This window comes from Heterodontus francisci, chromosome 13 (assembly GCF_036365525.1).
Source record: "Heterodontus francisci isolate sHetFra1 chromosome 13, sHetFra1.hap1, whole genome shotgun sequence".
NCBI lineage: Eukaryota > Metazoa > Chordata > Chondrichthyes > Heterodontiformes > Heterodontidae > Heterodontus > Heterodontus francisci.
In genome coordinates this window covers 38,851,128-38,874,011 of record NC_090383.1, presented here as the reverse complement: position 1 = coordinate 38,874,011, position 22,884 = coordinate 38,851,128, and the positions used below count along the sequence as shown (strand labels likewise).

Genomic DNA, 22,884 nt, shown 5'->3' with positions numbered 1-22,884 from the left:
CCATTAACATATTGTTTGCCTTTGCTCCGTGACCTTTTGGTCAGCTATGTGGCCTGGGCCAATCTACACCTTCTCCTTTGTTATCTCTTACCCCACCCCCACCTCACTTGCTTATAATCTGTGACTTTTCTTATATTTGTCAGTTCCGAAGAAGGGTCACTGACCCGAAACGTTAACTCTGCTTCTCTTTCCACAGATGTTGCCAGACCTGCTCAGTGATTCCAGCATTTCTTGTTTTTATTGCATTCTCCATCTGCTTTGCTCTGTTCTGAGAGAAAAAAAATGAACTTTCCTCTCCTCACATATCTGTCACCTGTGATGCAGTAGTAAATGGCAAATTGGGAAATGTTAGATATGCCTCCTGTTTCAGCCTGGAAAGATCCAGGTGCGAATAAATTCAGGGTCTTGGTCACCTTCGCAGCCCCTGGCAGCAGTGTCCTCCCCCTGCTCTGACTGGTTCCTAGAAATGGCAGAGTTCTGTGAACACCTTCTCAAATCACAGACGAACACACATGCCAAGGTGGAGGCAGCAAAAGTGCTTCTGGAAAACCCTTAGTGCTTAAGACCTCCAGCTGAGAACACTTCTTCCCTTCCTCCTCCTTCCTGTGCAAGCAATGTGTCCTCTTCTTTGCTCCCTTTGCACCATTTTCCTCTCCTGCTGCAGCCCAAGGGGGTTGTTACTATAGCACCCATGACTGAGAGCAAGTGTGTGCCCACCGCCCTTGCAGTCACAACTAAAGCCTTCTCCACATGCAGCATCACTCCTTGCAGACTTCACCAACTGTAACCAACTCCTGAAAACACACAGCACTTCCACAAACCCAGACAGAGTCAGTGAAAGTAGTCAGCAAATAACCTGCAAGTTGTTGATGATTTCTTTAACTAGCGCTGGTGGAGGGTCCTTCTGCTGTGAGTTTGTGTGAGGTTAAGAGAGGGTGTTAGCTAGAGCAGCGAGATCTAAAATGGTCACATGCACATCAATGATGTTACAATCTGCCTATGACATTTTTATATGATTGTAAACGCCTTTACTATTTCCTTATACTTACTTTCCCTACTATTGCCTTTCTTCTTATTCTCTTTTAGCACTTCTAATCTCCCTGTTCACCTCCCTCTAACAACTGTTGTCTGCCTCATGATTTTCTCAAGTACTGTTAATTCTAACAATCATGGGGGTAGACTTTCTGCTCAGCTGTGCTGGTTTTTTCATCCCAATTCTGCTGAAACCAGTGTAACCTGCATAAATTATCGAAGAATTTTAAGCATGAATTACATTCAGTGCAACTCGAGTTTCCACGATCTTTTGTGCTAGTTTAAAAAACGTCACGTTAGAAGCAGCCCCAATCTCAAACCTGACCACGCCCCCAGGATCATCATTGGAAGTTTCCGCTAATTGCTCCCATTTGCAGGCCTTCAAGGAGGCTCTAAAAATTAAACTTTTTTTTGTGCACAAGGACAATAGGCACAATTTAAACGCTTTTGAATATTTTTTTTCATTTATGAAGGATCTGACTACTATACCCCTATATGTAGCAAATAGGTCTGCATAGTTTTTCAGTCATTTTCAGGAATTTATAATCGGGTTACTCACAGCTGGTGAATTTAAAATGTTTATTTTTTGTGATAAACCCATTTTCAGATGTATTCATCAAAATGTACCCAGTTACCACTCTTAAAAGTATCAAGGAATATTTTTCAACAATTCTTTTTTAAATTAAGTTTTAAATGCTGACAAACTGAGCAGGTTCATGGTAGATTTTGCGTGCAGTAATATGTAAATAAGGTTCAGTGGAAACTCAAGAAAAAGAACACTTTTCAAAACTGGTGCAATTTTGGGCAATTTGCGGCCAGGTCAATAATTGCACCCAAAATGGAAGCTATTAAGTTTTGGTTTGGTATCTATTTATCTTGTGTGTTACTGGGTGACTCACTATATTGTACAGATCACAAGCTTACTAATAGCTAATTTAATATAATGTACTGTATTGGTGAACTTTGATTAGTTAATTGGGCTTTTGATCGTTCGTATGTGTTTGCAGACTAATTCTACTTAGTCAAACGTGATATCAGGGAGATTGAACAGGTGGGAGGTACTCAGTCCTTTTGCTTCTGGATTAGAGTTCAAGTCTAACCTTCATTCCTCTCACAATGCAACAACTGAGTCACCACTCTTTAATGGTGCCCGAGCACCTCAGAGCTCTGTTTTAACCTGTTCATAGGATTACATAGGATACACAGCACAGCAACAGGCCACTCTGCCCAACCAGTCCATGCAGGCATTCATGCTCCACTCAAGCCTCCTTCCATCTTTCCTCATCTAAATATAGCATCGTAACCCTCTCTCCTCTTCTCCCTCAGTGCTTGTCTAGCTTCCTTTTTTTAATATGGCAATCAGAACTGCATGCAGAACTCTTAAGTGTGGCTTAACCAATGTTCAATACAGGTTTACCATAACTTTCCTTACTTTTCAATTCTATCCCTCTAGAAATAAAGCCTATGCTTGGTTTCCTTTTTTATGGCCTTGCTAACCTGTGGCGCAACTTTCAGTGATTGGTGTATTTGTACTCTGCTCCCTTTGTTCCTCTACTCCACCTAGACTTGCACCTTTCAAGTAATAAAAGTGACCTCACTATTCTTCCAACCAAAATGTGCTAACTCACATTTGTCGGTGTTGAACTTCATTTGCCAATAAACTGCCCATTCTGCAAGTTTTTTAATGTCATCCTGTAATTTGTTGCAGTCCTCCTCAGTATTGAAGGCTGCATTTTACAAGCTCGCTGCTGATCTCGGGGGCAAGCTTCAAAGATGGCGGCTCGCACGCGCGGTCTTTACTCCGCGAGGCTGCTGCGATATTAAACGTGGCGGCTCATTTACATGTTCGGGGTGGGGTGGGGTGGGGTGGGCCGCCCCCCCAGCCCCCGACAACAAGAAGGGGGCAGGCAATCCGTCCCCTGCAACGGCATCTGTGCCATTTTTAAAGGGCTTCCAGCCCTTACATTTAATTTCAATATTTAAAGAATGAGGCACTTTAAAATTTATGTGAACAATGAAAGAAATGTTTCCACCCCCTCTCCCACTCCCCAATATCCATTTATTTCATTATCTGCCCTTGCACCCTGCAAAATACTTACCTTGAGTACCCGACCTTCCCCTCCCCAAAGTTTATTAACTTTTACCTTCAACCCCTTCACGCCATCCCCTCCACCAATCAGAATCATTTTTCCCACTACCCACCCCGCCCCCCCCACCACTGAAATAATTTCCATGCTCCCCCCTTCTCACCAGTGTCCCACATCGGATCTGCCGCCTCCAATATGGCATATGGCAACAGAACAGATGGCGGGAGTGGGTAAGTATTTAATTCAATCATTTTGGTACATTTACATATTTAAACTTCAGCCCTGTCACTCAGGGGGGGTGGTGGTGGTACTGCCACGAAGCATCGCTGCCGCCGGCAATATGGGGCCGGGCCTTCCTGGCGTCGAGGCCCATGACAGGCCTCTCCCAGAGCCATTTTACGGCAACCTCCCCCCCCCCCACCCTTCCCCCCCCCCCCACCCTGCCATGACTCCCGGCATCAGCAGGGAAAATCCAGCCCTGAATATCCCTCCAATTTGGTGTCATTCACAAATTTAGAAATTGTGTTTTTGATTCCAAAGTCCAAATCGTTAAGGTAAATTTTGAAAGGCAGTGGTCCCAGCACTGATCTTTGTGAAACACCACTTCCCACCTTCTGCCACTCAGAATAATTACCCTTTACTCCCATTGTCTGCTTTCTGTCTTGAAGTCAGCTAGCAATCCATTCTGCCACTTGTCCACTGACTCTGCATTCTCTGACCTTATTCATCAGTCTACTATGGGGCACTTTATTGAAGGCCTTTTGAATATAAAGAAAAAAGACTTTCATTTCTATAGTGCCTTTCACAACCACTGGAAGTCTCAAAGATCTTTACAGCCAATCAAGTACTTTTGAAATGTAGTCGCTATTGTAATGTAGGAAATGCAAATCCAGATAAATTACATCTACTGCAAATACCACAGTGAAATCATTTAAATATTGCTGCCATCTCTCTAGTATGGTATTAATCTGTCTATTCCCATCTCAACCTTCCTTTTTTCATTGATGTGCCCTGTAAAATATTTTTAGTTTAGTTTAGTTTAGAGATACAGCACTGAAACAGGCCCTTCGGCCCACCGAGTCTGTGCCGACCATCAACCACCCATATATACTAATCCTACATTAATCCCATATTCCTACCACATCCCCACCTGTCCCTATATTTCCCTACCACCTACCGATACGAGGGGCATTTTATAATGGCCAATTTACCTACCAACCTGCAAGTCTTTTGGCTTGTGGGAGGAAACCAGAGCACCCGGAGAAAACCCACGCAGACACAGGGAGAACTTGCAAACTCCACACAGGCAGTACCCAGAATTGAACCCGCGTCACTGGAGCTGTGAGGCTGCGGTGCTAACCACTGCGCCACTGTGCCGCCCTATTACTATTTTACTATTTTGTTTTATGTTGCTTGATAGTTTAATTTCATAGTTCCTCTTTGCCTTCCTAATTATTATTTTGACTTCTAATCTTGTCCTGTTGTCTTTTATCATGCACTCCTCTGCTGCCTCTGTACTTAATAAATTCCTCTTTCCTAACTCTTATTTGTTCCCTTATGTCCTTATTCACCCATGGGCTCTCACTAGTGTTCCGAGTCATGGAGTCATTATGGCACAGAAGGTGGCCATTTGGCCCATCAAGTCCATGGATTGCTCTACAGAGATCTGGCAATCAGTCCCATTATCCTGCTCTCTCTCTCTGTAGCCCTGCAGCTTTCTTTCCCTCATGTGCCCATCTAATTTGCTTTTGAAATCATTCATCTTCTCTGCTTCCACCCTCCTCGTAGTCACCAAGTTCCAATTTATTTTAGTTTGTTTTTTCCTGCACTTTGTTGAACACCGTTTTTAAATGTTTCCCATTGTTTTGCATCATTGTTTGCCAATATTGTTGCCCATTACTTTTTTCCCCAAGTTCAAATCTCAGCCCTCAAAATCAGCTTTTCTCCAATCTATTAACCTTGTTTTCACTTATGTACTTCTCTATTATCATCTTAAAGCGTATTGTATTTGCCTAGATATTCCATTACTTTTACTTCTCTTATCTGCTCTGTTTCATTCCCCATCACTAGCAAATCATCCTGGGCAACAGGAGACAGAGAGTAGCAGTAGAGGGGAGTTTCTCAAAATGGAGACGTGTGACCAGTGGTGTTCCACAGGGATCCGTGCTGGGACCACTGTTGTTTGTGATATACATTAATGATTTGGAGGAAAGTATAGGTGGACTGATTAGCAAGTTTGCAGACGACACTAAGATTGGTGGAGTAGCAGATAGTGAAGGGGACTGTCAGAGAATACAGCAGAATATAGATAGATTAGAGAGTTGGGCAGAGAAATGGCAGATGGAGTTCAATCAGGGCAAATGCGAGGTGATGCATTTTGGAAGATCCAATTCAAGAGTGAACTATACAGTAAATGGAAAAGTCCTGGGGAAAATTGATGTCCAGAGAGATTTGGGTGTTCAGGTCCACTGTTCCCTGAAGGTGGCAACGCAGGTAAATAGAGTGGTCAAGAAGGCATACGGCAAGCTTTCCTTCATCGGACGGGGCATTGAGTACAAGAGTTGGCAGGTCATGTTACAGTTGTATAGGACTTTGGTTCGGCCACATTTGGAATACTGCGTACAGTTCTGGTCGCCACATTATCAAAAGGATGTGGATGCTTTGGAGAGGGTGCAGAGGAGGTTCACCAGGATGTTGCCTGGTATGGAGGGCGCTAGCTATGAAGAGAGGTTGAGTAGATTAGGATTATTTTCATTAGAAAGACGGAGGTTGAGGGGGGACCTGATTGAGGTGTACAAAATCATGAGAGGTATAGACAGGGTGGACAGCAAGAGGCTTTTTCCCAGAGTGGGGGTTTCAATTACTAGAGGACACGAGTTCAAAGTGAAAGGGGAAATGTTTAGGGGGGATATGCGTGGAAAGTTCTTTACGCAGAGGGTGGTGGGCACCTGGAACGCGTTGCCAGCGGAGGTGGTAGACGCGGGCACGATGGAGTCTTTTAAGATGTATCTAGACAGATACATGAATGGGCAGGAAGAAAAGAGGTACAGAACCTTAGAAAATAGGCGACATGTTTAGAGAGAGGATCTGGATCGGCGCAGGCTTGGAGGGCCGAAGGGCCTGTTCCTGTGCTGTAATTATCTTTGTTCTTTGTTTATCCCTTGTTGGGCCTTTTACATATTGGATTAGAAAGGAGTCCTGTACACATTGCAGGAACTCCATTCCTTTATCCTCTTTACCTTCCTCTTCTGGCCAATTAATATTGGGGTAGTTGAAATCCCCTACGATTATTATTCTGTTTTTACTGAATTCCCAAATTTGTCCTCAAATTTCTTTCTCCACCTCCCTTCCACAATTAGGTGGTCTGTAGACTATACCTATTAGTGTGGCTGATCCTCTTATCTTTATCTATATGGATTTTACTTTTGTCTTGCTGATAGCTGCGTCCCATTTTACTTCTGCCATATGTTATCCCTAACAGGAACAGCTACTCCACCTCCTCATTTTCCCTCTACATTTTCTAAATGTTATACCCTGCAATGTTTACTTCCCAGTCCTGATTTTTCCTTAGCCATGTCTCAGTAATCCCTACAATGTCTGTTTTTTCGCAACGCATGATTGCCTCCAGCTCTTCTGTTTTATTTCGGACACTGTGGGCATTGCTGAACAGATATTTTAACTCACTTCTAATAGGATTTCCTCTCACTTTTTCAGTTACACAGCATCCTCATGTCTCTTTGAAATCTAACCAACAGTCAAGCTCTTACCTTTCGTGGTTCCACCCTTACTCATACTTCATCTATTAACATTCTTGACCTCACTTTCTCCTCGATTCAAACTAGAATCTTCTTCTCCATTGCTAAAGACACCTCTGGGAGGCTGCTCCTCTCCTTCATGCTAAATGTCCAACAACTTTTAAATCTCGATCAAGCTCAAGGATGTCCACAACTTTTATTCGACAAAATTTTCTTTTATGTTTTCAATTCATTTATACTTTTCAAATTGCCCAAATTGGGCCATTTCCAGTCAAGATAAGGCTGGCACTGTTCATCAGATAGAAATTCTCAAAGTACTTGTCGAAGTATTAGCTGACCCACATACCGTTGTTACTGCGCTCGTCAATGGGCCCACGGATTCCGCCCCCTTGCGTCAAACAAATGGATACATGGCTCCAATACTTTCCATCTGGTTTTCGGATATTTTCGTAGAGCTGTAATCATTGCAAGAGGGAGAGAGGAGAACAATATAGATTCTGTTAGCTCACTTAGATGATCCTTACTCCACACTTCTGCAGGACATTCATTCCCATAACAATGCTCTCTGCACGTACATCTCCTCGTTCATGAGATCCCAATGTATATGACTCAATCATCATGGTCGTATCTATAATAATATTTCAAATTTCATTCTAACTTGACATAGTTGGTGAAAATGAGGAATGGAGATGGTGCAATGGAAGATGATGTAAGAGACAGACATGCGCTGGGTTTGTATAAAGTCTCAACCCTAGTTCCACAATGCATATTGTCCACAGCTCAAAATTGCCTCTAATTTTGCACTAAAGTTGCAATTTTGCACTTGGCTGTGTGATGTAGGAAGTGTAAAGCAGATTAGCAGAGATGTTCATTTTGAAAGTGGAATTAAAGTACAATTACCAACTCATCTCCAACAGGCCAGCACAGCTGTACCCATTTTAGAAACATGCTTAAATTTCAGTGGGTGAAGATTCATGCTCTATATGGGACTAGATACTGGAGGAGGAAAGAAAAAAACAGTATAAATATGAGGCGAATAATTCATTGGTTTGTGTCAATCAACCACTGCACAACTCAGATTACCTGAACAAGTGACAGAAAATGGAGTGAAGGCACCCCTACCCTATCTTAATTAAATAATGGCAGATAGTCACATTTATGTCTGTTTATTCCATTTATGCCCATAAAGTAAATGGCACTGAGGTTATTCATACAAGTGTTTCTTACCATAGCTTCACAGATTAAATTCCCCATATTGCATTCCCGATTCCTGCATTCCTCAGTGGTTCCATTCAGATAGACCAGTGTTCTCCCAATGAATTCCTTGGAATAACTGGCAAGTGCTTTTTTCCAGTTGTTTACATCTGCCAGCAACACCTCATCTGAAGATAAGACAGGAGACAAAGTTTTAGTGCCATTGATTTATAGAATTAAATGATACTCTTGACCGTTTTCTCCTTTTTTGCCCTGGGGAGAACTCCCCAGCTCTTTTTTGAAATAATAACAACTGCTACTTGCATTTATATAGCGTCTTTAACATAGTAAAATGTCCCAAGGCAATTCGCAGGAGGGTTATCAAACACCGAACCATATAAGGAGATATTAGGACCAAATGCTAGGTCAAAAAGCTAGGTTTAAAGGAGCATTTTAAAGGAGGGGTGAGAGGTAGAGAGCTGGGGAGGTTTAGGGAGGGGTTTCCAGAGCTTAGGGCATCTCCATCCCTGCGCACACTAAACACCCCACTGGAAGTGGATAGAAAATTCTGCTACCTTGGGTTCGCAGTGACAGACAATCTGTTCCTTGATGCAGAGCTCGATACATGCATAGGGAAAGCAGTTACCACCTTTGGCCGACTTGTGAAATGTGCATGGAATAAAACCAAGCTGACCCTCAGGACCAAGCTCATGGTTTATAAGGCCTGTGTTCTCAGCACTTTGCTTTATGGCTGTGAAACATGGTGACTTACAGCTACCAGGAAAAGAAGCTCAATAATTTCCATCTTTGCTGTCTGCAGCACATTATGGGTATATCCTGGCAGGACAAAATCACAAATGTGGCAGTCCTCTCAAAGGCAGAGATCCCAAGCGTGTTGGCACTAATCAAACAGGCAGCTTCGGTGGACAGGACACATCTGTAGGATGGAAGTTGGCCGCATACCCAAGGACCTTCTATACGGTGAGATAGCCGGGGCAGACGACCAGTGGGGTACTCAAAGCTCCACTTCAAGGATGCTTGCAAGTGCAACATGAAGGCCCTAAATGTCAACTATCGCACTTGGGAGTCACGAACTGGTGAAAGAGGGAAATGGCGACACATCCTGTGGATTGTTGTAAACTACATGATGACCAGTTGCTACAGCAGCTTGGCAACAGGCACCAATGTCAAAAACAACAACTCACAGTATCACTTGATAGCTTCACGTGCAGAACTTATGGCAGAACCTGCCTCTCAAGGATTGGCCTTCACAGCCATTAACAAAGGTGCACCAAAAGAAGACACCCCACCTAAATGGATTGTTTGCTGCATGTCCATCATCTTTCATAGATGGAAGGATGCCAACCAGGACTTAGACAGCCGAAAGCATGGCCACTAATATTGGAGCAATGAAAATCAGGAAATGCGCAAGAGGTCAGAATTGGAGGAACACAGTGCTATCAGAAGGTGCCACGGGAGCTTTAATGTTCACCTTAAGAGGCCAGACAGGGCCTCAGTTTAATATCTCATCTGACAGTGCAGCACTTCCTCACTTCTCGTCGGCCATGGCTCAGTTGGTTGCACTCTTGCCTCTGAGTCAGAAGGTTGTAGGTTCCGGAGTGGGACTTTAGCACAAAACTCAAGGCTGATACTCCAGTGCATTACTGTGGGAGTGCTACAATGACAGAGGTGCTATCTTTTGGATGAGATGTAAACTGAGGCCTCGTCTGACCTCTCAGGTGGACAAAGATTCCATGGCATTATTTTGAAGTAGAGCAGGCGAGTTATCCCCAATGTCCTGGCCAATATTTACCCCTCAATAAATGTCACAAAAAAGAGATTATCTTGTCATTATCACATTACTGTTTGTGGGAGCTTGCTGTGAGCAAATTGCTGATTGTATTTCCTATATCATAACAGTGAGTACATGTAAAAAAATTAATTATCTGTAAAGAACTTTGGGATATCCTGTGGTCATGAAAGGTGCTAAATAAATCCAAGTCTTTCTTTCATTACTGCACTGAAGTATCAGCTTAGAGAATGTGCTCAAGTCTCTGGAGTAGAACTTGTGCCCACAATCTTCTAACCCAAAGGTGAGAATGCTACCACTAAGCCTAGGCTGACACCTTATACAGCAGCAAGGACTGCTCTTGGTGCAAACAGTGCTCTATGGAAGTGTCGACAAAACAGTTTCCTCAAATTGAATTCTAACCTATTCCTTCAGAAAGAATGTTCTGAGCTGGAGCGGAAGAAGCTATTTTTATAAATTACACACATAGCAACAACAACAGTTGTGTATAAACTGAGTCTGCCCTCTCAGGCAATTTAAAAGGTCCATGGCACTATTCTGTAGAAAGTTTGGAGATTTCTTCCCGATGTCCTGGTCAACATTTATCACACAACAAACATAACTATTATGTATCTTAACTACAAAGGAAATAAAATTCAATTATGATGGGAAAATAAAATAACATGATGTAGCCTATGAGAATCATTAATACACACATGGGTCAGATATAAAACTGAGGACAACTTGAGTGATTGGTTTATGAGGCTGAAGTTAATGCTCATAATCAACCAATGTTAACTCTCTTCAAACAATACTGGGCATAAACTTCAATCAATCAGCATTTGAATCTAATCTGGTTGAATTCTTTTTGTCATAACTCAAAATGTAGTATCTGGAAAAGTTTCTTCAAAAACTCAATTTTTTTTTATCGGAATGAATGGCCTCCCAATCGATATGTACGTGTCACATTACCTTGAGGGATGCCGCTGTTCAACAGTATTGGATTTCCCTCAGCTTTGGTCACCATTCCTTCATCATTGAAGGTCACTTTTAGATGTCCAAGGTATTTTCCATATGCGTAGGCCTGTACAACAGGAACATCTTTGCCATCATCTGACCGTACCATGTATGGGTAAAGACCAACAGGGACTTCATTCGACGGAGCCGTGCCTGTCAAGTTAAAACAAACACTGTAACAGGTATTGCAGCATGGATAGCAAAAGTAAGGATGTATTTATTTGCCTCCTAGAGTCACAGGCTGGGATTCTATGCTGGCAATAGGGGGTCAACGTCCAGAAAAAGCAATGCCGCGACATCTCTTCAATGGAAAGCCCGCCCAATCCAGCACCAATTAGGCACTTAAGTGGACAGAGGCAGGCCTTCCACGGGATCAAGGACCCTGACGACAGAAGTCCCACCCTCGGATAGTTGCCACCAATCACTGAGCAGCATCACCACCAAAGCAGTGGCTGCTGCCAGTGCAGCACCTACCCGAGGCCCAGGAGCATCGCTGGACCCATGTCACAGGCAATGAGGGGGAGAATGGTGTGGAGGGGTCTCGCAGGGTGGGTATTGTGGGGAAGGGGGATCGGCAGCATGGGGAGGGGGTGGCTCTCAGTGGGCCCCCCCGCCTAATGCCGTGCCTATCGTTCAAGTACTAAGTGCCTTTGAATGAGGGACCTGCCCCGCCCCTGGAGCCAGGAAGCAGTTGGCACGGTTTTACGTGCTGTGATTCCCAAGCAATGATAGGGCTGCCTGCTGCATGGCTAATTGCAGTGGCAGGGGGATGAGGCCCTTAACTGGGCACTAATTGTCCAGTTAAGGGCATCAATTGGTGGCAGGGCAGGAAGACTGTTCAGAGGCCTTCCTGTCCAGGACTTAATTTCGGTAAGGCGGGAAGGTGGTGGGGTTGAGCAGAAAATTCCCCCTATAAGATCGTACAGCACATTTGGCTTATGCCTGTGCTGGTTCTTTTAAAGAGTCAATTAGTCCCACTACCCTGCTCTTTCCCACAGCCCTGTAAATCTGTCATTTTTAAGTTGAGATCGAATTCCCTTTTGAAAGGCAATGCATTCCAGATCATAAAAACTCAGTGTTAAAAAAAAATTCCCTTCATCTTTCCTGGCTTTTTGGCAATTATTTTAAATGCGTGTCCTTTGATTACTGACCATCCTGCTTGGGGAAACAGTTTCTCCCTATCTGCCCTAACGAAACCCTTCATAATTTTGCACATCTTTATTCAATCACCCCTTAACCTTTGCCTTAAGGAAAACAATCCCAGCTTCTCCAGTCGTGCTACGTAGCTAAAGTCTTTCATCCCAAGTACCAATCAAGTAAATTTCCTCTGCACCCACTCTAAAGCCTTGACGTCCTTTCTAAAGTGCAGTGCCCAAAATTGGACTAAAATTAGGTCTAACCAGTGATTTTTAAAGATTTTGCATATCTTCCTTTCTTTTGTACCCTATGCCTCTACTTATAAGGCATTTGACAAGGTGCCACATAAAAGGTTATTACGCAAAGTAGGAGCTCATGGTGTAGGGAGTAACATATTAGCATGGATAGAAGATTGGCTGGCTGGCAGAAAACAGAGAGTATGCATAAATGGATCCTTGATTAGCAGGTTGTGACGATTGGAGTCCCGCAGGGGTCTGTGCTGGGGCCTCAACCTTTTACAATTTATATCAATGACTTAGATGAGGGAAGCGATGGCATGGTAGCTAAATTTGCAAATGACACAAAGATAGGTAGGAAAGTATGTTCTGAAGAGGACATAAGGAAGTTGCAGACTGATATAGACAGGTTGAGTGCTTGGGCAAAAATCAAGCAGATGGAGGATAATGTGGGAAAATGTGCAGTTGTTCACTTTGGCAGGAAGAACAAAAAAGCAAAATATTATTTAAACGGAGAACAACAGCAGAATTCCGAGGTGCAGAGGTGTTCTAGTGCATGAGTCACAAAAAGTTAATATCCAGGTACAGCAAGTCGTAAAGAAGGCTAAAGGAATGCTATCCCTTATTACGAGAGGAATTGAAAATAAAAGGCTGTTATGCTTCAGTTATACAGGGCATTGGTGAAATCACATCTCAAATACCGTGAACAGTTTCGGTCTCCTTATTTAAGGATGTAAATGGGTTGGAAGCAGTTCAGAGGAGGAGGGTCAGTTCCGAAGAAGGGTCACTGACCCGAACCGTTAACTCTGCTTCTCTTTCCACAGATGCTGCCAGACCTGCTGAGTGATTCCAGCATTTCTTGTTTTTGTTTCAGATTTCCAGCATCCGCAGTATTTTGCTTTTATATTACTAGATTTATACCTGGTATGAGCGGGTTGTCTTATGAGGAAATGTTGGACAGACTGTTTTCATTGGTGTTTAGAAGAGGGGAATCTTGATTGAAGTAAATAAGATTCTGAATGGTCTTGACAAGGTGGATGTGGAAAGGATGTTTCCTCTTGTGGGTGAGTCCAGAACTAGAACTGTTTAAAATTAGGGGTTGCCCTTTTAGGACAGAGATGAGCAGAATTTTTTTCTCTCAGAGGTTGTGTGTCTTTGGAATTCTCTGCCTCAGAAGGTGGTGAAGGCGGGGTCATTGAATATTTTTAAGGTGGAGGTAGATAGATTCTTGTTAGGCAAGGGAATCAAAGGCTATTGGGGGTAAACATAGAAAATAGGAGCAGGGGTAGGCCATTCGGCCCTTCGAGCCTGCTCCGCATTCATTATGATCATTGCTGATCATCCAACTCAGTAGCCTGTTCTCGCTTTCACCCCATATCCTTTGATCCCTTTAAACCCAAGAGCTATATCTAAGTCCTTCTTGAAAATATACAATGTTTTGGCCTCAACTGCTTTCTGTGGTAGCGAATTCCATAGGTTCACCACTCGCTGGAGGAAGAAATTTCTCCTCATCTCGGTCCTGAAAGGTTTACCCCGTATCCTTAGACTATGACCCCTGGTTCTGGACTGCCTCACCATCGGGAACATCCTTCCTGCATCTACCCTGTCAAGTCCTGTTAGAATTTTATAGGTTTCTATGAGATATCTCCTCACACTTCTGCACTGCTGCAAATATAATCCTAACCGACTCAATCTCTCCTCATACGTCAGTCCCGCCATCCCAGGAATCAGTCTGGTAAACTTTCGCTGCACTGCCTCTATAGCAAGAACATCCTTCCTCAGATAAGGAGACCAAAACTGCACACAATATTCCAGGTGTGGCCTCACCAAGGCCCTGTATAATTGCAGTAAGACATCCCTGCTCCTGTACTCGAATCCTCTCACTATGAAGGCCAACATACCATTTTCCTCTTTTACCACCTGTTGCACCTGCATGCTTACCTTCAGCAACTGGTGTATGAGAACACCCAGATCTCGTTGCATATTCCCCTCTCTCAGTTTATAGCCATTCAGATAATAATCTGTCTTCCTGTTTTTGCTACCAAAGTGGATAACCTCACATTTATTCACATTATACTGCATCTGCCATGCATTTGCCCACTCACTCAATTGACCAAATCACCCTGAAGCCTCTCTGCATCCTTGTGTGGAGTGTGGAATTTGAGACACAAACAGATCAGCCATGATCTTATTGAATGGCAGAGCAGGCTCAAGTGGCCAAGTGGCCTACTTCTGCTCCTAGTTTGTATGTTTGTATATAAGGCCAAAGATCCTGTATGCTTTCCTCAGTTTCTGAGCGCTACATATTCCCTTTTTGATCCTTCAATAACACAACCAAAAAAGGTCAATAACTCATTGCAAACATCAAGAGAAACAAAAGGAAGAACTGCACTTATATAGCACCTTTCATGACATCAAGACATCCCAAAGTGCTGTATAGCCAATGAAGTACTAAAGTGTAAGTTGTAATGTAAGAAACATGACAGTCAAATTGCATATAGCAAGGTCACACAAACAGCAATGTGATAATGACCAGGTAATCTGTTTTAGTGATGTTGTTTGAGGGACAAATATTGGCCTGGACACTAGGAAGAGCTCCTACTAGGGCCATGGGACTTTTTACATCCACCTGAGAGGGCCTCAGTTGAACATTTCATCTGAAAGACAGCACTTACGACAATGCTCTTGTGTATTCAGAGTAAAACTAACATGAGATCTTAAATAAAAACAGAAAGTGGTGGAAATACTCAACAGGTCAGGCAACATCTGTGGAGAAAGAAGCAAAGTTAACGTTTCAGGTCTGTGACCTTCCATCAGAACAGAGATCTTGGGCTGGATTTTACCAGCCCCTCGATGCTGTAGGTCGTGGTGGGGAGGCCCGTAAAATGTCAGTGGGAGCGGCCCGCCATGACGCCGAGAAGGCCTCGCTGCATATCAAAGGTGGCGGCGAGGCCTTGGGCCGGCCTCCCTGCCACTTGGCGGCAGGGCCTTCATTTAAATATTAAAAGACAATAAAATAAATGGTAATGAACTTCGCTGGACTGGTGATATTACAGGCACCGGCCGCAACTTGCGAGCCTGCGGAACTCCTTACAGAGTTCCGAGGCGAGACACTGGTGGGGAGGGGAGGAATAAAATTATTAGGGTGGTGGGGCGGGGAAAACTATTCCTATTGGTTGTGGGGATGGTGGGAAGGGGTTGAGGGTCAAAGATGCTGAAATTTGGGGGGGGGAGTTTGGAATTTCGAAAAACGTGTTTTTTTGGGAGAATGCTCAATTTATATATTGAGTACTCAGTGGGGGGAAGGGGGAGGAGAGGGGATTCAAATTTAAATTAAACTTTTATTGAAATTTTTATCAAACCAGCACCTTTAAATATTTAAATCTCTCCTGAAGGGCTTGAAGCCCTTTAAAAATGGCGCTGGCACCTGCATGGTGGCGCCGGACGCCGTTGCCGGCGACGCTTAAGCCACCCCCTCTATGTCATCGGGGGCGGCCACTCCGTCCCCTCCATTTAAATGAGCCCACGTGCATAGGGGCTCTGCAGCGGCACTTCCGTGTTGGAAGGCCGCCGACTTCACAGCAGTGCGTGGCGCACTGATAAAGTTCAGCCCTTCAAGCAGGAGCAGCCATATTGGAAACTTTATTTGCACCTCCTAACAGAGAGGGCAGCACAAAAGATATAATATACCACACTCCCTCCCCACTTAAAAAATTTTTTTTGCATTAAATGTAAAATGATACATGTGCATAATTTCCCAGAATACAATAACACACTGAAATTTAACAGGTTGAGTTGCATGCTTGTTACTGTAATCACAACTAAAACATATATAACCAATATTTCCAGAGTAATTTACAAGTTCAAAAAACTGTTTTCCTTAACCCCAGTATGTCTTTAACAAAAATATCATCATTGATAAGAAGTTATGGAAGGAACAACTTATTTCTTCTTCCTTTCTATATACTTTCAATTGACCTAGTTGGCTTCTTCTTTGTCGGTATATCTTGTTCCATTTCCATTAGCTTGACTCTGCTTTCCTAACATCTCAGACTGTGTCGACACTGAACTTTGACTTTGATTATCAACCCCAATTAATGGTTCAGACTGTGAAATTGATTTTTTAGTCTTAATCAAAGACTCACTATTTACTCGACTGGTGTAATCTGTGCTACTGGTAAACCTTTAGTTTCTTTATGACCTTCACTTTCATTCCGATGTTCACTTGGAACTGTAGGAATTTGAACTATAGGAGGTTTCTCATGCTCTCATAGGAACATAGGAGCAGGAGTAGGCTATTCAGCCCGTCGAGCCTGTTCTGTCATTTAATTAGATCATGGCTGATCATCCACCTCAGCACCACTTTCCCGTGTTATCCCTATATCCCTTGATATCATTTGTCTCCGGATATCTATCAATTTCTGTCTTGAACATGCTCAATAATTGAGCTTCCACAGCCGTCTTGGGTAGAGAATTCCAAAGATTCACTACCCTCTGAGTAAAGACATTCCTCCTCATCAGTTTTAAATGGCCTGTCCCTTATTCTGAGACTGTGTCCCTTGGTTCTGGTCTCATCAGCCAGGGGAAACATCCTATCTCCAAGCACCCTGCCACGCCCTGTATGGTTTTTGTAAGTTTCAATGAGATCACCTATCATTCTTCAAAACTCTAGAGAATACAGGCCCAGTTTCCTCAACCTCTCCTCCACCATTAGGCTGGTGAACCTCCGTTGCATTCCCTCTATGGAAAGTATATCCTTCTTGAGATGAGGTGACCAAAACTGCACACAACACTCCAGGTGTGGTTTTACCAAAACTCTATACAATTGCAGCAATCCTCTTTCCTCCTGTACTTAAAACCCCTTGCGATGAAGGCCAAAATACCATTTGCCTTCCTAATTGCTTGCTGCACCTGCATGCTAGCTTTTAGTGACTTATGAACAAGGACACCCAGGTCCCTTTGGACATCAACACTTTCCAATCTCTCACCATTTAAGAAATGATCTGTCTTTCTGTTTTTTCTACCAAAATGGATAACTTTACACTTATTCACATTATATTCCATCTGCCATGTTCTTGCCCATTCCCATAGCCTGTCCAAGTCCCCTTGAAACTTCCTTGCATCCTCCTCACAACTTAAATTCCCACCTAGTTTTGCATCAACAGTAAATTTGGAAATAGTACTTTTGGTCCCCACATCCAAATCATTTATATAGATTGTGAACATGTGTAGTCCCAGCATGATCCTTGCAGTATCCCATTAGTAACAGCCTGCCATCCCGAGAATTACCCGTTTATTCCTACGCTCTGTTTTCTCTCTGTTAACCAGTTCTCAGTCCATTCCAGTATCTAAGAACATAAGAACTAGGAGCAGGAGTAGGCCATTCAGCCCTTCAAGTCTGCTCCGCCATTCAATGAGATCATGGCTGATCTTCTACTTCGACACTATTTCCCTGCACTATCCCCGTATCCCTTGATGTTTTTAATATGTAGAAATCTTTCAATCTCTGTCTTAAACATATTCAACAACTGAGCCACCACAACCCTCTGGGGAAGAGAATTCCAAAGATTCACCAACCTCTGAGTGAAGAAATTCCTTCTCATTTCAATCCTAAATCACCTGCCCCTTATTCTCTATATTCTTATGTTACCCCCAATGCCATGTGCTCTAATTTTGTTAACTAACCTCCTGTGTGGGACATTATCAAAAGCCTTCTGAAAATCCAAATACACCACATCCATTGATTCTCCTTTATCTATGCGACAAGTAACATCCTCAGTAAATTCCAACAGGTTTGTCAAACATGATTTCCCTCTTGTCTCTGCCCAATCATATCATTATTTTCTAAGTGTCTAGTTATCACATCCTTTATAATAGATTCTAACAATTTCCCTACTACTGATGTCAAACTAACAGGTCTGTAATTCCCCGTTTTCTCTCTCCCTCCTTTCTTAAATAGTAGGGTTACATTTGCTACTTTCCAGTCTGCAGGAACCTTTCCAAAATCTATAGAATTTTGAAAGATAACCACTATCTCGACAGCCACCTCCTTCAACACTCTGGGATGTAGCTCATCTGGTCCAGGGGATTTATCAACCTTTAATCCAGTTAATTTTTCGAGTACTACCTCTTTATTAATACAAATTTCTTTCAGTTCCTCATTTTTACAAGTCCTTTGGTTCTCAAATATTTCTGGAAGATTTTCTGTATTTTCTCCACGAAAACAGACATTTCCCTATTCTCCATTATAAATTCTTCTATCTCCGCTCGTAATGGACCTACACTTGTCCTTGCTAATCTTTTCTTTTTCACATACCTAAAGAAGCTGTTACAGTCTGCCTTTATGTGTCTCGCCAGCTTGCATTCATATTCTCTTTTCCCTTTCTTATCAGTTTCTTGGTCATCCTTTGCTGGATTCTAAATTGCTCCCAATACTCGGGCTTACCACTTTTTCTGACAACCTTATAAGCCACTTCCTTTGATCTGATGCAATCTTTAACTGCTTTTGTTAGCCACAGTTGATTCATCTTTCCTGTTGCGCTTTTGTGTCTGAGAAGAATGTATATTTGTTGTCTTCTTCTTCTTCTTCTTTGGCCTCCTTGTCTTGAGAGACAATGGGTAAGCGCCTGGGGGTGGTCAGTGGTTTGTGGAGCAGCGCCTGGAGTGGCTATAGATGCCAATTCTAGAGTGACAGACTTTTCCACAGGTGCTGCAGATAAAATTGGTTGTCGGGGCTGTTACACAGTTTGCTCTTCCCTTGCGCTTCTGTCTTTTTTCCTGCCAACTGCTAAGTCTCTTCGACTCGCCACACTTTAGCCCCGCCTTTATGGCTGCCCGCCAGCTCTGGCGATCACTGGCAACTGACTCCCACAACTTGTGATCAATGTCACAGGACTTCATGTCGTGTTTGCAGACGTCTTTAAAGCGGAGACATGGACGGCTGGTGGGTCTGATACCAGTGACGAGCTCACTGTACAATGTGTCCTTGGGGATCCTGCCATCTTCCATGCGCCTCACATGGCTAAGCCATCTCAAGCGCCGCTGACTCAGTAGGGTGTATACGCTGGGGATGTTGGCCGCCTCGAGGACTTCTGTGTTGGAGATACGGTCCTGCCACCTGATGCCAAGGATTCTCCGGAGGCAGCGAAGATGGAATGAATTGAGACGTCGCTCTTGGCTGACATGCTTTGTCCAGGCCTCGCTGCCGTAGAGCAAGGTACTGAGGACACAGGCTTGATACACTCGGACTTTTGGGTTCCGTGTCAGTGCGCCATTTTCCCACACTCTCCTGGCCAGTCTGGACATAGCAGTGGAAGCCTTTCCCATGCGCTTGTTGATTTCTGCATCGAGAGACAGGTTACTGGTGATAGTTGAGCCCAGGTAGGTGGACTCTTGAACCACTTCCAGAGCGTGGTCGCCGATATTGATGGATGGAGCATTTCGGACGTCCTGTCCCATGATGTTCCTTTTCTTGAGGCTGATGGTTAGGCCAAATTCATTGCAGGTAGCCGCAATCCTGTCGATGAGTCTCTGCAGACACTCTACAGTGTGAGATGTTAATGCAGCATCGTCAGCAAAGAGGGGTTCCCTGATGAGGACTTTCCGTACTTTGGTCTTCGCTCTGAGACGGGCAAGGTTAAATAACCTGCCACCTGATCTTGTGTGGAGGAACATTCCTTCTTCTGAAGACTTGAACGCATGTGAGAGCAGCAGGGAGAAGAAGATCCCAAACAGTGCAGGTGCCAGAACACAGCCCTGTTTCACGTCACTCAGGATAGGAAAGGGGTCTGATTCACCACTATGCTGAATTGTGCCTTTCATATTGTCATGGAATGAGGTGATGATACTTAGTAGTTTTGGTGGACATCCGATCTTTTCTAGTAGTCTGAAGAGACCACATCCGCTGACGAGGTCAAAGGCTTTGGTGAGATCAATGAAAGCAACGTAGAGGGGCATCTGTTGTTCACGGCATTTCTCTTGTAGCTGGTGAAGGGAAAACAGCATGTCAATGGTGGATCCCTCTGCTCGAAAGCCACACTGTGCCTCAGGGTAGACATGCTCAGCCAGCTTCTGGAGCCTGTTTAAAGCGACTTGAGCAACGACTTTCCCCACTATGCTGAGCAAGGAGATTCCATGGTGGTTGTTGCAGTCACCACGGTCACCCTTGTTCTTATAGAGGGTGATGATATTGGCATTGCGCATGTCCTGTGGTACTGCTCCCTCGTCCCAGCACAGGCAAAGCAGTTCGTAGAGTGCTGAAAGTATAGCAGGCTTGGCACTCTTGATTATTTCAGGGGTAATGCCGTCCTTCCGCTGGCTAGAGAATCAATGGCATCACTGAGTTCCGATTTTGTTGGCTGCACGTCCAGCTCATCCATGACTGGCAGAGACTGGGCTGCATTGAGGGCAGTCTCAGTGACATTTTCCCTGGAGTACAGTTCTAGGTAGTGCTCCACCCAGCGGTCCATTTGCTTGCGTTGGTCAGTGATTGTGTCCCCTGATTTAGATTTGAGGGGGGGCGATCTTCCTGATGGTTGGCCCAAAAGCTCTCTTCATGCCATCATACATTCCTCTGATGTTTCCGCTGTCAGAGGCTAGCTGAATACAACTGCATATTTGTTGTAGACCATGTAATACTTCATTAAATACTTGCCATTGCCTGTCTACTGTCAAATCTTTTACTGTCTTTTCCCAATCCACCATAGCCAAATTGAACCTCATACCTTCATAGTTTCCTTTGTTCAGATTTAAGACCCTAGTTTCAGAATGGACTATGTCACTTTCAAACTTAATGTAAAATTCTATCATATTATGGTCACTATTTTCCAAAGCCTCCTTTACAGCAAAGTTGTTAACTAGCTCTTTCTCCTTACATAATACTAAATCTAAAATAGCCTGATCCTCAGTTCGTTCTTCATGTTTTGCTCCAGAAGCCCATCTCATACACACTCCAGGAATTCATCCTCCACAGCATTAGTGCTATATGTAAATTGAAGTCATTCATTATAAGTGTATTACCCATGTTACATACACCTCTAATCTGCTGATTTATACCGTGCCCAACACTACCACTACTGTTTGGTGGCCTATAAACAATTCCCACCAATGTTTGCTGCCCCTTGCTGTTTCTTAGCTCCACCCAAATTAATTCGACATCTTGATCCTTTGATCTAAGATCCTCTCTCACTAATGTACTGATCTCAGCCCTGATTATGAGCACTACCCCATCTCCTTTTCCTTTTTGCCTATCCTTCCTAAATGACGACTGACCTTGAATATTCAGTTCCCAGTCTTGGTCACCCTGTAACCACAGGCTGATTTTATGCAGGAGGCAGGGCTCCTGGCGCAGGGCTGAAAAGTCAGGGGGAACCCCGCCTCTGCATTTTACAGCCCCTGGAGCGATCCTCCGGTGTTTTGGGGTGAAAGTTTAAGGAGGCAGGATCCCCATCCCTTTAAAGACTTAGTAGGGATGGGATCCCACCCCCCAAGTGCTCCCGGGCAATCACAGGGCCAGCAGCTCAGCAGTGCCACTGGGAGCAGTGGCCACTGCCAGTACTGCAGATGCCTCAGACCCATGCCCAGCAGTGGAACTCCGGAACACAGGTAGGTTATGCAGGGTCGCTGGCGATAGTCCGTAAGGCCCTGGCAAGGGGGGAGGGTGGAGGGCGGAGGGGTGGAGATGCGTGTGTGGGCATTTGGTCCAGAGGGAGGGGGTCCTGGAGGGTGAATTGGTTCCTGGTGGGGGCCCTCCATGGGCCACAAATTGCCCACAAAGGAGGGACACTCTCCCCCCTCCCCACCAAGCCTGCAGGGAGGGTGCCTCATTTTCCAAGATGTCCTCACCGCACGGCTGAGGCACCACCTCCCCCCACCTCCCCTCCAGAACCGCTGGTAAGATCCCAGCAATGGCGGAAAGAGGCCCTTATTCGGCCTCTGGGCGGGAAGATGGTTGTTGGCCTATCCCACCCCCGGGAGAATCAGAAACAGAAATCCCAGCGTTGGCTTCTGTGGCGTCCTTGTCTCTCCGATTCTCCACCACCAACCCCTTGCCCCAACCCTGCCATGATACCTGCCGTCGGGAGGAGAAGAAGATCCAGCCCCACATCTCTTAATGGCAATTAAATTATACCCATTTTCCTCTATTTGTGCCTTCAAATCATCTACTTGCATTCAGACAGAGTTCCCTTAACTTTATCTTAACATTGTTCCAATTCTGATCCTATTTGATGCTTGCCTTCATTTTGTCTATCTTCTAATTTCACTTACTACTTTTCTACTTCCTGTTACCAGTTTTGCTGCTCTTGAATCTTCCCTTCCTGCCACATTCAGATCAATTCTTTTTTTGTTACCTTACTCTCTCGCCTTCTTTCTCTCTAAATTATCACATCTTCCCTCACTTGATCCCTCACCCCCCACTATTTAGTTTAAAGTCCTCTCTACCACCCTAGCTATACGACTCACCAGAACACTGGTCTCAGCGGGGTTCAGGTGAAGACCATCCCAACGGTATAGCTCCCACTTTTCCCAGTACTGGTGCGAGTGCCACATGAATCAAAACTCCTTTGTCAGATTTCCTCTTTCAAGCAAATGATCTATATGACACTGACGGAGTCTCTCACCAAACTTCACTAGATATT

General features: G+C 44.2%; 1 protein-coding gene across 1 annotated transcript in view; it reads right to left on the bottom strand.

Moving 5' to 3' along the window:
* Positions 1-22,884, bottom strand: part of nt5e (5'-nucleotidase, ecto (CD73)) — a 77,905-nt gene that overhangs the window by 14,529 nt on the left and 40,492 nt on the right. The window contains exons 4-6 of the mRNA XM_068044678.1: positions 10,830-11,027; positions 8,102-8,256; positions 7,221-7,329 (exon numbers count right to left, since the gene is read on the bottom strand). Coding sequence (XP_067900779.1) covers positions 7,221-7,329; positions 8,102-8,256; positions 10,830-11,027 — 462 coding nt within the window. The remainder of the gene's footprint in view (positions 1-7,220; positions 7,330-8,101; positions 8,257-10,829; positions 11,028-22,884) is intronic.